Below are 17,993 nucleotides of genomic sequence, written 5' to 3' on the forward strand. Positions count from 1 at the left end.
TGTGAGCCACTGTACATACATATGTATATGCTTACATACATACACACATACTCCATTGTTTGACTCAGACCTCCAATTTGGCTAACTTGATTTGATTTGCATAGTTCTTGGGACATAGTTCGGTATTGACAAATGAAAACCATCGCAATTTCCTTTAATAGAAATCCTTATCGAGAATTAACGTTGACTCTGTTGAGCACCTTGGCCAGCTGTTCCAAGGTCATTCGTTAGATGGCGCCATGAAAGGCGGAAATGTAGGCGCTAGCCAGGCTTTTGGGAGTTAGAGTGGGAGTGGCAAACTTTTATTAGGCCAATCGATAGGTATTGACGAAACAAATACATATCAATTCAAATTTTCATAATAGCATCAAAACTGTGACCGCAGCTTGTGGCTTGTGGGCGTCAGAGGGGGCGTTGCACCATTTTGAAACAAACTTGCGCTACGTAGGAACTCCTAAAATCTACATGCAAAATGCCAATCTTCTAGCTTTTATAGTTTTCGAGATCTCAGCGTTCATACGGACAGACAGACAGACTTATATACTGCGTGCAAAGTAAAGAAGGGTGTGTGCGTAGAAACAGACAGACGGACAGACGGACATGGCTATATCAACTCAGGAGGTGATCCTGATCAAGAATATATATACTTTATAGGGTCGGAGATGTCTCCGTCACTGCGTTGCACACTTTTGACCAAAATTATAATACCCTCTGCAAGGGTATAAAAAGTACTTCCATAAAATAATATAATTAATAAGAATCAACGACTACAATACGAAAATTATGCTAATTTAATTTCAAAGGCGATGTGATTTTAATACATTGTACTCCACCTCTCAGCTCATTTTATGGGGAGAGAGACAGAGTAAGAGAGTGAGATGGAAATTTTTCTGCGTTTCCTACGATCGAAGACTGAGAGTTTCGGCTCTGCCTGCGTCGCACTCGGATCTGCCGACTTTGCCTTTGGCTCTGCCGGCGTCGCAGTCCGCTGCTGATTAAACGGTGATGAATTTTTGTAGTGATGAATTTCGGAACCGCAGGGAAGCTTGGGCGTCATGGTTGAACCCTAAGCTATCAGTTGACTATATAATTGTGTGTTTCTGGCGCGGTAGCATCAGTTTTTTGACGACAATGGAGAGAATAGTGTGGACCTGCTGTCTGCTACTTTTGCTTGGCTTTTCTGCTGGATTCAGAACAATTAGATCCGTAGATTCCACCTCCGATGACCGGATCCTAAGCTACATAAAACAGCACATCGACGAAAGTGCCGATCCCTGCGAGGATTTCCAGAACTATGCCACTGGCAAGTTTCTAGAGGTACACCAGAAGGAAGATTGCAATTCCACCCAAGATTCCATTAAGAAAAATACAATGGTAAGCTGCAGTCTGTGTTCAACCTGCTGAAGGACCGAGTCTTCATCGACGAATTCTCCGTGGAGGAGAAAGTTTGGCGTTACTACAACACATGTCTTACGGCCCCCAAGAGCACTCGCTCGGCCAGGCACTACTTGGAGTTTCTTCCTCCGGGATATAATTTACCCTGGCCGCCACTCGTTCCCCAAGGAAGTCAGTGGCCAAAGCAAGAGTTCCGGTGGCTGGAGACCTTGGCCATCTTGCGACGCTTTGGAGAGGAGAACCCTCTGATCATCTTGGACATACAGCAAAACTTTTGGGAAAGTCATAAATTCTCTTTACGTTTTAACATGCCGGAGCTACTCAAGTTAGATAATGTAACCGAAATCCAGGATCTCTTGATCAGCACCGGAGTGAACTCAAGGAGAGCTGCTCCTCTGGCAAGGAGCATAATACAACTGGACTCTGATGCTCATAACCTGACCAAAATAGGAGAGCGTTTGGCAGTTACATACATCCTTGAAGACGTTCAGAAGCGGACAAATCTACAGCTGGACAAGTACCTGGAGATTGTCTTTGGCCGCTCCTTTGATTCCAGTACCGAAGTGCTGGTGGACAATATGGAATACCTGGAGGGTATCAACGGGGTCGTAAGCAAGTACGACTCTGAGGTGGTGGCCAGTTACCTGATGATTCAGTTTCTTCGCTTTGTATTTGATGACAGTGATTCAGAGAGCGATACCGCCAAATGCGCCGCTGCCGTCTCATCTCAAATGGAGTTGGCCAGCGATCTGCTGTACGAGAACTACCTGGGAGAGGAAAAGCTGGAGAAGTACACCAAAGAAGTTCAGCGAATCTTTGAAGCTGTGTCTCAAACTTTTATGGCCAGGTTGGAAAAGAACCGCTTGCACTTGACCGATGGCGAAGTCTCTTATCTGCAGCAGAAACTGCTCGCCATGAGGCTCAAAGTGGGGAAACTGCCCGATAACGCCAACCACCGTCGCTTTGCCACCAAATTCTACGAAGATTTGGAACTGTACACCTTTGCTGATTTCGCTGGGGCTCGGCTTAACGTCCTAAGACACAGAACAAGTCGATCCCTTGCCCAATTGAATTGGCCTGTTCCCAAGGGAACCGATTTCTATCTGCTCACCGGTTACATGCCAGAAAACGATCCCAAGCCAGTCTTCTTCGAATTGCACAACACCATTCTCTTGCCATATGATATGCTGCAGGAGCCATTCTTTTCGCCTGAAACTAGTGACGTGTTCAAAATGAGCCAGCTGGGATTTTCCCTGGCTTGGTCAATGATGGAGAGCTTTTGGCCCGTGGGCCTGCAATATGACAGCCTTGGAAACTGCGGAGATAATCTTTTGTCTTTCGAGGAGAAGAAAGGCTATATAGATAGTCTCGCATGCCTGAACTTTACTACCCGTTCGAAGGATCTCCATAAACGTTCGGCCGATGTGGTGAGCCTAGGACTGGTGTACGATACTTTCTTTGGAGACAATTCTAAGTTCAACCAGGATCAGCCCGCATTTACCGAGCTGCCGCTGAAGAAGTTGTTTCTGCTGAGCTTCGCCCAGATGTTCGCGGGCAATCAGGAGTATCAGGATTTCGAGGAAATGGACTCTGACAAGTTGCGTCTCAGTGAGGCAGTGAGCAATCTACCAGCTTTTGGGAAAGTTTTCAACTGCCCAGACTCAGCGCCTTTGAATCCGCCGAAAAAGTGCGAAATTTGGTAGATACTTTTTATACCCTTGCAGAGGGTATTATAATTTTGGTCAAAAGTGTGCAACGCAGTGAAGGAGACATCTCCGACCCTATAAAGTATATATATTCTTGACCGTCTGTCCGTCGGTCTGTCCGTCTGTCTGTTTCTACGCGAACTAGTCTCTCAGTTTTAAAGATATCGAATTGAAACTTTGCACACACCCTTCTTTCCTTTGCACGCAGTATATAAGTCGGAACGGCCGGGATCGGCCGACTATATCCTATAGCTGCCATATAACTGATTGATCGGAAATGCCATAACTTTGGAGTTTTTAAAGTTAGGAAGTTGGGATTTTTTATGAGTATTAAGAATGCATCATATGAATAATTTTAGAGAATATAATTTACAGAGTATTCTGCAAGGGTATATCAACTTCGGCTTCGCCCGAAGTTAGCTTTCCTTTTGTTGTTATTTTATGAGTATAACAATTATTGAAGTAACAATAAGGATTTTTGAGAACTACTTCTGAAACATCCAATTACAGACCATAGTTTTATCGTTTTTATGTATACCGATAAAATATTCAACAGTTTTTTCTAACGAAAAAGTTTCTTATTGTTGTAAAAAAGTTGCAGCTACAAATAGCAAAGTTGAAATAAGCAACAGTTTTCAGTGAATAGTCAACATTGAGTTAGGAAATGTAGAAATTAAATAGTATTAAACAAATAGTTCCTAGCAGGAATCAGTAAGCCCCTCAAGGAAATAATCGACTCCCATTAAAGGGGCTGTACTTAGCTTTTTACACATGAGAGGGCTTAGTCGATGACAAGTCACTAACTCGGGGATATGGAAGCCCCTTGAAAACGCTGCCTACCTTTCAGTCCGCCCAAGCATCTCCTCAAAATTTATGTATCTAATTAAAATGGAAGCAGGAGTGGAAAAAAGGCGAGGGTCCTGAACCGAGGGAAACAAGGACGAACGAGCCCGTGTACTATATGCTAAGCGCTTCGCCTAACTTCGTTTCGCATAAATTTTGCGAGAGACCCAATGGGGATGGGCACGCATTATGTTTGTTTATGCTCGAGAGCTGCATTTTTATGTTCTGTCGGCGAATGTGGGAGTGGAATCATGGGTCGGAACACGAGAGACGGGGGCCTACAACTGCGGCCACTCCATCAGTCGGTTTGTTTGGGCCAGGACACTGCACTACAGAACAGCGGGATGTTCGCAGTCAACTGGGCCGAACAGGCCAAAAGCTTTCGGACTTCGTCACAGTGGTCCAGAATCACATTCGTCGAAACCGGCGGACCATGAAATCTCTCGAATTTCCTATAGATTGCAATCCAATCCATTCTTCTCCTCTTTGTCGATGTATGCCTGGTCGCATTCTTTGCAAAATGCGATATCTTTTAAACACCCGACGTTCAGGAACTATTCTACTACTGAGTAGTCCACATAACATTGCACGTCCGCCAGATACTGAAGGCAATGACAGGTCAGGACATTTTCCTCCATTGATGCTCCCATATCAGTGCAGTGGTCACAGATTATACAACTTGCTTTCAAATTAAAAATCCATAATGTCAAAAGATCGATGTACTTAAATATATTTAAATGTATGTATTTAAACTATTTCGAGGCTTCTATCTTTATTTTTACTTTTTCTCAAGAATCTTTTGCCTTGGAAATGGCTGAACAAAATGAAAATTATTATTTCTTTAATATACTTCTTTGTAATAACTATTTTCAATCCTTGAATATCGACGGGCTTGCTTAATAATTGTCTTGTTCATTCATGAAAACATTCAAATTAAAAGGTTGTCTGATTTGTAGAAATGTATGAAATGGCATATTTGGCGATTCTGGAACCGTATTTGGTTTATTTAAGTTTAAAACAAACAAAATCTACTTTGTTTTATGGGGGGTGCTAAATATCTAGGGTTCTTAAATAATTTATAAAAAAGTATGCAATGACAAATAGGAATCCTCCTTTCGTAAAAAAATCCCTCTAACTTTCGGATTATTAAAACATTTTGTATTTGATTTCTATAGAACCCCCATATTCTAAATATTTTAAACTTATTTATCTTTTGAATATCAAATTATTATATTTCTTTTTATTTTCTAACCAAGGTTTTCGACTGTGTTTAGGGTTTTTGAGTGTCTAAAGAGTTTGTTCATCCACTGTGCTGGAAAACTCACTTGGCTCTCGCTGCTTGCCTTTTAGCTTAACTGTTGGCTGCTGGCGATGCTTTTTAATAAAATTAGCTCCGACATTGGATGCTTGTTTATGCAGCAGCTGCCTGGTGGGTGGGTTGTCGAGGGGGGTGGAGCAGGCGGAGCGGAGTTCGGAGTTCGGCCTAACCACCCACCCATCCACCAACTCCCTCGTCGACCCGGCGACCCTTGTGATGCACAGCCATGGGTGTGGGTGGTTGTGTGTGTGGATGCCTGTACTTGACTGCTTATTATGCATGAATTTCAAATGAAGTCGCGAACGTGACACAAACATGCTGCATGGCGATGCGGCGCCCTTTGCCGCCTAACTGGCCAACAAACCCACCGCCCACCACCCACCGCCCACCGGGCCACAAAAATTTACACATTCGCATTGCGATATGCATTTAATATGAGAGTGAATCGTGGGCGAGGGCTCCCAGTTGGATTCGTTCTGAAAATGCCCGAAAAATTGAAAAACACATCAAGCTCATTGAGAGCTAAATGGGAATAGGTCTTAATATGTGTGTGTTTGGCTGGAAATGGCAACGAAGATGCTCGAAATGTTATGCGTAATGAAATTGGGCTCTTTTAGTGTTGATTTTTTATGGCTCTTAAGTGGCGCTTAGAACAAAAAGCAATGGGATAGGCCAGGATTGCGATATATGATTCCTGGGTCAATTGGAATTCCGATAAACTAAACGATAAACTTTCGGACCGAAGTGAAAGAGCCGTTGTCCTCGAGAGAAAGGGGTCTCATTATCCTAGGCAAACTGTGTTGTGTGCCAATTTCTGCTGGCAATTAATCACTCCGTCAGCCAGCATCTTGCCATCCATCCAGATCCTGGCTTCCAAGATGTCGGATGTCGCCGGAAAGTGTTGATAATGCACTCGCCAAGAAAGCGTTTACAGTTATTTTCCTGGCTTAATGATATGCAAATACATATAAACAAAGACTGCGAAGGCAACGAGATCCGTTAATTGCCTTTCCTTTGTTGTTATTGCTGTTGCTTTTGCTGTTGTTGTTGCCTTCCCGCTGGGCTGGCTATTAACATTTAATTAAACGCCTTTTGCCGTCAAAAGAGAGAGCGACATAATTACAAGCCAGTTACACACATTTTTCTAAGCGAATTTCTGTTCAAAATTCGTATGAAGACGACCCCTCTCGAAGAAGCTTGCATTATTGTTTAATTGCAATTAGTGCCAAGGAGGCAGCGGGCTCCAAAATGATAATAACGAGCCGTGTGTCGGTTCATGCATAATGCAAAGGCCGAGCATGGCCCACACATTGCAATTAAGTCGCAGAAGGCAGGCTCTACTGCGAGAAATCAAAGAACATAAACATTTTATATTTTGATTAATGTATTTTTGACTCTGTTAACCAGATATTATTAAAATACATAACCTATTCGATTTTGTGTTTCTATTTTCAAGCGGTTTTTTATTATTTTCTCTATACCATCATTAAATACTTATTCTCGTCTTTTAAAAGATCCTAGATGGTATTAATATTTATTTTCCTGACTCTTTCAGTAATGGAGTAGATTATAAGATTCGTTGATTAATATACACAGAGAACATTTACCTTTAAATTTTGTATGGAATGTTTTTGTAGTCCAAAATGCTTACTTTTAATTTAAAAATAATTCTGATACCCATTTCAAAAACGCTTAGCGAGATAGAGAAACTTATTCCGACAAAATGTTAAACCTTTTATTTAACTAATAAAACTGCATACTGCAATCAGGTGCTCTTTTCTCTCAGTGCATCACCCATTGTGACTGATTTGGGCGTGTTTCTGTTGCTGTTGTTGCTGCTGCGGATGCTGTCGAACGGCGTGTGGAAAGTATCTCTTTGGCAGCCAAGTCGAGTCGGGCCTTGAAGTGTGTGTTGCCACTTGAGTTCTCCAGCTGCTACTTCGCCGAGCTCTTGCCGTGCACCTCCTCCGCTTGGGCCCCCTTGTTCACTTCTTGGCAGGAGAGTGCCTGAGTCGCCTTGAGAGTGTGTTAGATTATTTTTATGTGTTTTTCTGGGGCCTTATTTTCGCATGCCTAAGTAGTTAGTTTAATAAATTGCATTGCTTAGGTAAGCGACGCCGTGACGTGCCCCTCAGGCGGGAGAAAACTTGACTTAAACAACAATTTACGGATTTTCATCATTTGAATTGCTAAGCAATTGCAAAAGTTTCCCTGAGTATTCATTGAAAAAGTTGATTTTTATTTTTGTCTGCTTACTGAACTAGCTCATTTTTGTGCCCCGTCCACAAAAAGCAATCTTAGCACGCTTCTTGCACATTTGGTGTGAATTTACCCACAGAAATACGTATACGCCGTGGTGGCTCAAATGCGCAGCACACAAGAAATTTCACCCCACTGAGCAAACAATACAACGCAAGAGTAATTAACAATTTACCAAAACCCACTCACACAATTGCAGGAAGTATTTCTGTGAGATGCATTTTGTGCCTTTCCAACGCTACCCATTTGCACAAACGTTAAAGTACCTACTTTTTCATAAATTTTTTAAAAACAACTGAAAGCGAATCAGAACAGAGGAAGAGAAAAAAAAAACACTTAGAACTCAAGGTTTTGGCACCTTGAATTTTAAGTGTTCTTTGCGAAACGTTCAAATTGTTGCAAAACAAAAAAAACAAGCCCCAACGAAACCAAATTAAATAGTTTTAAATCATGCAAACGACGACCCCAGAGACAAAAGGGGGGTGGTTGGAGCGGGGGAAAAGGCAACAACGGTGGCCGGAGAAATCAAATGTCAACTTGATGCAAGGACAACTGCAGCTGGAGAAGTTGTAACCAACGCTCAAGGCCAAATTGATCAGACCCGAGAGCCAGCGAGCTAGTGAAACTAGGTCAACACACCGCACAAATAAGTTGGCAGTAACACACCCACACAGCCACACACACCTACGCACACACACGCAAACACTACACACCAATGCAGCCTGATTCGAGCGTCCTTGAAGGAATTGTTCGGGCTCATACTTCATTCAATTATCTTGAATTTCGCTTTCAATTATGCCCGATTTGGCTTAGAGTTCCTTAACAATTAACATTTGAAATGTTTGCGACCACAAATTAAAATGTTGTGATGCATTATTGAATAACATGTCTTAATTTGTCAAAACCTTGAAACTATTTTCTGTTTTGTCAATTACAAAAGAAAAATTCCTTATAATTCGAAATCACCTAATTGTAAATTGCCAAAGGATATTGTAACTTTTCAAACATTTAATTCAAATATATTTTATTTTTATAAGAATATAAAAATTAAGATGGGTAATGTTATCTACAAACTAAAATAGTGGCGTAGTCCACAAAAGTATTTAAGGTTCATGTTAAAAACTATTACGGAAGTAAAAATCTCTGCAATAAACAAATGTTATAACTAGAAAGTTTAAATACCCCTGAAGAAACATAAAAAAAAGAAAGAAATGTAATTTATTACGTTATGACAGCTGTGGACATATGTGGTTTTCAAACATGATTTACGAACACAGATTGCAAAAGTTTCAAGTCCTTTCCTTTTAAAATGAGCTTGCCAATAGTATAACAACATAATGCCTACCAAAAATATATAAATGTTCTTTATAGGGAAGAAAACGCCTTAGCATATACGTCGCTACAAAATTCTGACCAAAATAACTTTGCAGAAGTATTTATATACTTGTCCTTAAAAGACAATAAAAATATTCTGTGACAATATAATTTAATTAAAATTTTTTTAAAAGCATTTCGGTACAGCCTGTTTAAAGAAACAAAATAGACATGTCAAAGGGGTAAAATGTTTCCCTTTGAGAAACACAAGTTGTGGTTCTGAATGGACTTGGTACTTTCGCCTTTGATTGTGAACTGAACTCTGTTAGCCGCTTAGTTGCTTATTAGTATCACTTGTCACTAGAACAAAGGACACTTTGGGCCGAGTCCTTCATGCCACACAATTGCATCCCATAACGTCACAGCACTACGCATTCCCGGTGGCCTGCACCGCCCTGAATATTAATGCTCATGTAATAAACACAATCGTTCACCTTGACAGCCTGTGGGTTTGGTCAGTTCGTCAGTGGTCAGTGGTCGGTCAGCGGTCAGTTCCAAGTGGTTGCTCGGCCATGCCAAATTCATGGCCTTTTCCTGCTCCTGCTCCTTGTCCTGCTCCTGATTCAGATTCTGTTCCTTTGGCGATTGCATAATTTAAATGCCATTCCGACATGGATTCGATTGCCGGCATGAGTGCGAGCAGCTTGGACCCAGGTTGAAACCACTGGCGACCCAATGCATTCATGAATGAGTTGACACACTGTTGGGCTCAAATTTTGCGGCTGGCCTGTCAATATTTGTCCCCTGGTCCAACTGGTCACACCTCTTGTTACCGTCTTTTCGCCTAATGGCGTGCAAATAGTTTTCACAATTGAGTTGTCAATTTATCAGCGCTCTTGGGATAGGACACTCGGTAGTTGGGTAGCTGGGTATCTGGGTAGCTGGCTAGCTGGACAAGCTCGTAAATTCCCCAAACTTTTTGCGCTCATCCCAAATATTTGCCGTTGCCCATTTTACGGTTTGTTTTAGCACAATGTACCCAGGACACTTCCGGCAGTTCCACCTTGCGTTCTCCGTCCATCTGTCCGCAGTGGAGGAGCCCTCACACAGTGGCACTTAATGACATTTTATGGCTGCCACCTAGGCCAGTCCGAAACCAGAGCATTGCGGAGAAGCCTGGCCAAATTGTGTGGGAGTCAACGCCATTTTCCGGAGGCCATTGGAGCAACTGTGTAAGAGCACTAGAATGGAAATATAATACAAGGTCTTAGCTGTCATACCTTAAATGGTTGGATTTGACGTGCATTATTCAATTTACATGCAACTACCGTGTTTTAGTTTTTATTGGGCGTATTACTTAAATTTAGTCTGATGTTGAATATTAATTTTGTCTCAAATTTCTGTATCAAGGTTTTCATAGAGACTTTGCTCATAATCATTAATAAATAAAGTCTTTTCTCGCATTGCAAATTTAAATATAACAATTTGTTTAAAATAAAACGCATTTCCAAGACAATTTTTATACTCAACACCAATAATAAAGGGTACCTTTTATGTAAGTAAAATTGTTTGTAGACATTAAAGTCCGTTGGTTTTAATGAATTTGTAAAAGCATAAGTAGTCTTGTATCTTAAATATTAATTATTTGAACACTTACAATAACATTAATTATGATTAATTAATTGTTGGCTTGAAATGAAAAGCAATTTATTTCATTAAGAAATTGGTAGACGGGAACCGTATGGAGTTGGAAACGTTTTACTTATAAGAAGGAGTTTAAAAATGGACAAGGTGCATAATATAAGAGTATATAAGTACGTGAGGAATCTTAAAGACTTAAGAGCTCTAGGGCAAGTAAGAATATTAACTACTCCAATTTGGTAGCTTTCATTGGCACATTATATCCCTTTCACTTCACCCACAATTCTGCTCAATGCCACAGCAAAAGCGAAAATTCGTTTCATTTAGAGTTCCGAAATGAATTCGACCAATTAACTGGCGGCCAAAAACTCATCATGCTGCCAGTGTACATGCCATTTTTTTTAATGGCTTTTCCTGTAATGAGCCACTCTGCCCAACTGCCAATAAGTGAGCCCGGTTATTAGTTTAATTTGGCAGAAAGTGCCATAAATCAGCGGCGAATATGATCCCCCACTTAATTGCAACACGTTTTCTCCCCCTCCCGCCTGCCATTGATTTTATTTCATTATTATTCCTCTTTTTGCAGAAAGCTGTCAAGGACCGCACGAGAAGCGGCTGCTGAACCACCTGCTCTCCACATACAACACACTGGAGCGACCCGTGGCCAACGAATCGGAGCCCCTGGAGGTCAAGTTCGGACTGACGCTGCAGCAGATCATCGACGTGGTAAGTGGTCGCAGAGGATCTGCCCCTTTTTTTGCCCAGCTAACATTTTCGAAAGCATCAAATAAGCAAGAAAAACTGAAATCTGTGAACAATCAGAAGCGTTCGCTTTGGGGCACAAGCTCCATTCGCTGTCGGATAATCTTCCGAATCGAATCAAATCGAATCGAATCGAGTCGAAACAAACAGAATTGAATTGAAATCGATGCATAAGACTAATGTAACGTGAACAGGCTAAGAATTAACAATTATTGATTGCGTCTCTTATAGGATGAAAAGAATCAGATTCTGACCACAAATGCGTGGTTAAATTTGGTAAGTGACATGTACCCGTCGTTTTTGTGTCACCATCACAACTATTTTTTTAGGCTTGTTTTCATTTCGACGGATTGTGATTTTCGTTTTTGATTTGAGGTTTCCGTTTTGGCAGGCGAAAAGCGACAAATTTTTGTATAACTTGCTCCACCACCAAAACCACAAATTTCGTTTCATTTCGTTTTCTCTGAATTTGTTTTTGGCATTCAATAATTATTGCCCCACGGGGGCTTCTTTATCAATAAATAAATACATATTTGCGTTTGCATATGTGTCGTCTCAATATGTCTGTGTATGCGTGGGTGTATGTGTGTGTGTGCGTGTGTGTGTGTAAATGCCTCAACAATTTTTCGTTTGTTTGTTCTTTTGACATTTTATTTTATAATCAAATGACGTCTGTTGGATACCGTTTAAACACATTTCAATTAAAAATACGTTAAAAACATACCCCACATGCAAAAACAGCACAAATTAAATCCAATTATAAAGAATTATAAATAACTGATAATGCTTTGATGGTGATTTAGCAGAATTTTATTTTCCATTTATTATAAAATTGTATTAACTGCGAAAGAAGCAGCATTATTTCAGTGCGTCATTAGAGGAGAACGAACCTTTTTGGCTAATCCCATCGCTTCGGATCTGAAACTTTTGATTTACACGAATTTCACTTTACCTGAACGTGATGGCGGGGAAATTGCCTTCTTCTGGACGAGGGATGACCGAAATGGCATTGCTAAATTGGCAGAAATTGCCGGGCATACCATAAACATAAACAAATAAATCAAAACAAAGGACCCAAAAGGACATAAATAAAATTTATATTTGCGAAGCGACAGCCATTTTTTCAGTGCTTTGTTTGTGCCTGGCCTCACCTGAAACTCCAGTTGCAATCGTTTCAGTCTTTTTCGACCCGAAACCATAAAGCGAAAACCATCGAGCTGCAGACAGAGCAGGAAAACCCTTTTCAAAAAAATTAATAGTACCTCCTACCTACACAATATCCATGTCCAAAGGCAGATTTATGTTTGCCCGTCAATTTTCAATTCCCCTTAAAAAAATCCGTTCTTTTTTCCCTAACAACTTTTGAATCTAACTAATTGTCGTTCCAATTAAAAAAAGAGGATGCTAACTTTGAACTACATAACAAAATTTTCAATTGATTGCCTTTAATGAAAACCGTTTTTGTTGACTAGCCACGTATTTAGGCGTTTTTATTCTAGATTGTTTCATCGTGTTTGGCTTTGTGTGATTTACATGGACATACATATTTATACATTTTCGATTTTGTTAATATTATTTTGTAATTTTTTTATCCATTTGGTTTTCCCTGATTGTGCAAACGTGAAATGAAAACATTTTATTTATTATTCCCCGGAAACATGCGGCATGCCGTGTGAATAAATGTGCTTAGTCGGGAAATTATATCCGCGTGGCAATGTCCGATGGCCACAGTTGCTTTTGCTAACCCTCTTAAAGCCCCATATTAAGAGCGGTGGGGATGGGTAATCACAGTCAAGTGCCAGAGGAATTCAAACCCATTCAGCTTAATTGATGTAAACGCTTCGTTTGAAAGTCACATTTGAATCAAATATATAGTTAAGCCACTAATTGTACGTTAGAATAAACAGTTACAGCTTAGCTGCATTCATTCAGTAAATCATAAATGTTTATTTCAAATAGCGTAGTTTCCCCCCTCCCCGCCCTTCCGGTGCTCAGAGAAAAGTAACCTTCGACCCGAATTAGTATGCTCCATTAAGTGCATTAATCGATTGACAAAATGATTTACAAGACTATTACTGTTAGCCACCCCACCACCGCCCGATTCCAATTATGTTTTACTTGCATTTAAATTTCAATCGCTGTGCGTGTGTGATGATTGTCTGTTGCAGTGAGAGATAGTGTATATGTGTTCTTTACGGATTATGTTCGATATACGTATATTTACCATATATTTTTGCTGGGTACATGTCATAAAGCGTTCTCTGATTTTACATATCTGAGTAAAAAGCAAAAGCAACAATTAAAACGCAACCAAAAACAAAACAAGCAACAAAGAACTAAAGTCGTGTCTTGCATGTTGTTTAAACGAAGTGCATTTAAAAAGTGAAAGATAAACCAAAAATTCAAAGTCGGTGTTTTCTTTGTATCTATATCTATACGTATATATATATATATTGCCATATAAATGTATCTGCATATTGCGCAACACAACTAACAACCTAAACAGCAAAACCTACTAAAACTAAAAAAGATATCGATGAAGTTATGGCTTTAATGTGCTTGCCCTTCCCTTTGTCTCGCCCCTGAACTCACGAATAAATTATACAATTAAAGCCAGAACATCTATGCACTCGCAAATCAAATGCATTTTAATTTACACGATTAAATATGTATGAAATAATTTGATTTATGCACTCGGCATTCGGACAGATGGATTTGCAGGGCAGGGGATCGAATAAAAAGGGGAATTGAAACCGCAGCGCGTTGATTTCCAGTGGCATAAATTATAAATCGATCCGAATGGAGATTTATGATTCCACGAGCCCTGATATTTTCAGCGGCACCCGGTCACAGTTTGGTCAATTACTCAAATTGCAGCAACTAATAATGAATGCCCTTCAAAAATTCCCTCTGATGAAGGGGATTACAGCCGGACCGACAATTGGCAAAGTTTTGCAATGGCCGTCAGGGATCCGGGCAACCACGTTCTCGTGGCAAACCAAAGGTTACTCCTTCGGCATTTCCTCCATTAAGATGATGATGATGATGGCCCGTCATGTCAGCCAGTTGCAACCGAATGCCATTGAGTTGCAGGAGCAGGACAAGAAGGGGCGTGGGTCAGGTCGAAGGCTCCTTTGGCAGGACATTAAAATGCACATTGTGGTCCGGGCATCGTCATCAGCATCAAAGTTAAAAAAAATAAAGTCATTAGCATTTTTCGGCTAACACCATGGCCCCACTGCCACTTCCCCCACTCGTTGTAACCTCTCGTCTAATGACTTGCCAGGTTGCAGCCACCACAAAGCCCCCTAAATGACTGGGGCTTTAGAAATATGTGTCAAAAGGAAATGGCCAAAGGCCACCCTCTCTAACGCTTTCCCAGTCCCCCAAAAAAACGGATGAAAGTGTGCTGGATTTTCGAGGGTGTGAAGCGAACAAGCTTTGATGGCGTTTAATCTGTTGTTCGGGGTGTGGCTCGAACTAAAAGTCAGGAATCGGAATCTAATGCAGATTATTTTTAAATCTGTGTGGAAATTTCGTTTTTCTAAGCTTGCAGAAAGGAAACATTTAGCTGATAATGGGCGAAGAATAATGAAGATTAATTCAGCAATTGATTTTTTAAGTTTGCATCGTTTAGGCACAAACAAAAGCCATTTAAACTGAACGACATGTAAAAGCAGTAATTATTTGGGTTTCGATTTTAAAGTCCACAATAATTAGAATAATTCAACGATTTATCGAATATTTTAAAAATTTTTTGTTACCACAGAGATTTGGAATAGGTTCTGATTTAGAATCATTAGATTTTCAACTAAATGTTTTCCTTAATTAATACACATTAAGCGGGGAACATTGTGGTTAAAGCTTAACACATTTTTAAAATAAAAAATATACAGTTTCGAATAATAAAATGTTTAGAATATCACTGAAATGTTCTTAAAGTTTTTTATAGCATACTTTTTAGGGAAATTTAATGTAATGCATTACATTATAATTGCCATTATAATGGCGTTGAATTTGTATGTACATGTACATGCTTAAAACTCATTCCTTAATTAAAAACAAATAAAATTAAATATTAATAAACTCCTAAAAAAAGAATGATTAAAGTCAGCCATCATCAGCAGATTCAACGACTTTGACTTATTTTGGCAGAGATTAGAAGTTGAGGTGGTGTCAAATCTATTAGCGTCATCCATTGACGCTTTGAAGCACGCCTTAAACCCATTATAAACATACTTTCACCAAAATTATGGCCCGCTAACACCAGCCAGAGTTCGACAAAGTCATTTGGCAGCGTTGAACAAACTGCCTCGTTCACTTATCACCCACTCATTTGTCTCGACTCGCACACACACACACACACACACACTTTAAGTGCTGCCAAGGCCAACAAACTTCGTCCTTGAACGGGCTGGTGTTAGTCTACTCTCGCTTTGGCTCATGTGCATAACCCATTTGTTAGGCAAACAGCAGCAACAAACTTTGCCAAAAAACATTCATTCATCACGGGAGTGTGACTACAAAGGAGGGGAGGGGGGGGGAGGTGCTATAAAGTCCGGGGATCTCGGATCGAGTGCCCGAAATCTGAAATCTGGATTGTTTGCCACTGCAGACGACAACGGCAATTGTTGGCTCATTAGAAACTCATTTAAAAACAATTTGGCACGTTAATGCAAAATAAATCTATAAGCTTATGCAGCAGGGAGCCGCAGAACATCCACGTAAATGTATCTGTATCTCCGTCACGATTACGCGAACGCGAACGCTTAATGCAGATGCGGAGTCTGCTGCAAATGGTGCTTTAAGTTTGGTTCCGAAAACGGCGAAGTGGAGGCAAAGTGTCATTAGTATGCGTCAATGTCAGGGGCTCACATCCACATCCACATCCACATCCCGTCACCGTATCCTGCTGTCATAAACATGAAATTTGCACAAACCCGCCATTTTTATAAGGTGTCAACAGCAAATATCGTGCCCACATACTCACAAACTCACTCCCGCACCGCATATTCAAATGTTGCTGTGTTGTGGCATTTGACGTGAAGAGGAAGTGCCTGCATATTGGTTTAAACGAAAATGCCAACCGAGTAGGGACATCCAGGTCACCAGTACAGACCAAGTCCCTGTCCAAGGATACTGCATATCATTAAAGAGTCCTGCTCCAGCTCCCCCTTCGCCCCCAAACAATCTCGTTTTTAATGGCTCAAGTCGTTACTGCAGCTGCTGCCAAACTCCCCCGCATTCATTTTTTTTTTTTTTGTTTTTTGGGTTCCTGTGGTTTTGGTTTCTCGTTCCTTTTTTTTCAGCGGCTGTGGGTTGTAACCATTTTTGTTGTTTACCCTGACAAGTTATTAATGACAGTCACCTTAGAGGGGCTTTCACATGCAGATCCGCTGGGTTTGCATTTCAAACGGAATTCGCTGAAGGCCACCTTGAATCCATCAGAATTGGATGGAGCAGACTGGACTGGATAGTTGGCGGCGGTGGATGACTGACAATGCGCCAGCATGAAATATCTTTAATTAAAATTTTGTATAAAGATAAATGGGTTTTGATACCTAGTTCAAAGTTTTTATTGCAGACCATCCTGGCTGAATGGTGGAGCCAAAGAATAGATATATTCCACACACAGGGAGGCGGGATTGTAAAGTAAATTGGCGCCATGGACAAAAGGATCCAAAGGCCCACCGACCAGCAGATTGAAACGGGGCGGGCATGATTCGGATTGAGATTGAGATTAGGCTTCAAGGCGAGTGGCTCAAAGCTGCTTTGGGCCAAAAAAGTTTTTGATAGCATTTCGTTCGGCTTTCTCGGTCTCTGTGCAAATTGAGTGATGATGGGAGATGAGACAAGTTAATTGCAACAGCCCCAAAGAGAACGATAAATGTTTACTTACCATTGAAATAGTAGCCGAATTTAAGGAAGCTGTAGCACATTTAAGCCACAACTTCATTGCGTGCAGAGCTAGTGGAGATTAAACTAAAACATCAAAAAATCTTATTCATAAACGTCATAAAAACAGATGCTATAAATAAATGAAAAGAAGAAAAAAACAAAAAGCTCAAAAAGAAAAAACCCTTATAAAACTCATAAAACAAATTTATAAACCAAAACTTTCTTTTATCATGCTCTGCTCTTTTTAAACTTTTGACTTAAATTAACTTTTTGGCTTTCCTTACGTCTTACTTACTATTACTTTCCATTGTTGGTCTTGCGTTGAACTTGATTTTCTTGTGTTCTTTGGCGTTAACAACAAAACAACCAAAATTCGTTCCAAATGCGTTTGTAGGACGAGAAGAATCAGCTTCTCATAACGAATCTTTGGCTTTCGTTGGTAAGTCTTAACTAAAACTCGCCATCATAAATCATAAACCTAAACCCCAAGTTAAATACTTACTTATAGCTTAAATCGTATTTTAAATAATGTGTAATCGCTTTAAACCTATTTAATCATAAATCAAACATCTCGGACTCTTTCTGGTTCAGTCCAGCAGAAAGTACACATTCAATCCGCCAAATTCAAATCCCTCTAGTTAGTAGTACTGACAGCTGGACTTGGCCCAGAAAGAGTTTGTCCTGATTATAATTTAAACACACACGGTCCTAACATGAAGTACCATGAAGTTAATCCTGCTTTCGTTCCTTGTTGAAAGTTTCATCTGAAATACTGATCCCTTAACTTTCGTTGTAAAAAACACTTCATGTAACCACTGTTTTTCCGACTCTTTCTCTCTTTACCCTTATATCTCTCG

General features: G+C 40.3%; 1 protein-coding gene across 6 annotated transcripts in view; it reads left to right on the forward strand.

The window, feature by feature from the left end:
• LOC108042861 (neuronal acetylcholine receptor subunit alpha-7) overlaps nucleotides 1-17,993 on the forward strand; it is a 120,873-nt gene that overhangs the window by 77,121 nt on the left and 25,759 nt on the right. For 3 of the 6 annotated variants that reach the window (XM_044460334.1, XM_044460332.1, XM_044460331.1), the window contains exons 4-5: nucleotides 11,063-11,202; nucleotides 11,470-11,514. In XM_044460334.1, the coding sequence (XP_044316269.1) occupies nucleotides 11,063-11,202; nucleotides 11,470-11,514 (185 nt within the window). Of the gene's footprint in view, nucleotides 1-11,062; nucleotides 11,203-11,469; nucleotides 11,515-17,530; nucleotides 17,576-17,993 lie in introns of all 6 variants that reach the window. The other 3 variants (XM_044460329.1, XM_044460330.1, XM_044460333.1) reach the window with 1 other exon arrangement.

The sequence above is a fragment of the Drosophila rhopaloa genome, unplaced genomic scaffold (assembly GCF_018152115.1).
Source record: "Drosophila rhopaloa isolate 14029-0021.01 unplaced genomic scaffold, ASM1815211v1 contig_2, whole genome shotgun sequence".
Lineage (NCBI taxonomy): Eukaryota > Metazoa > Arthropoda > Insecta > Diptera > Drosophilidae > Drosophila > Drosophila rhopaloa.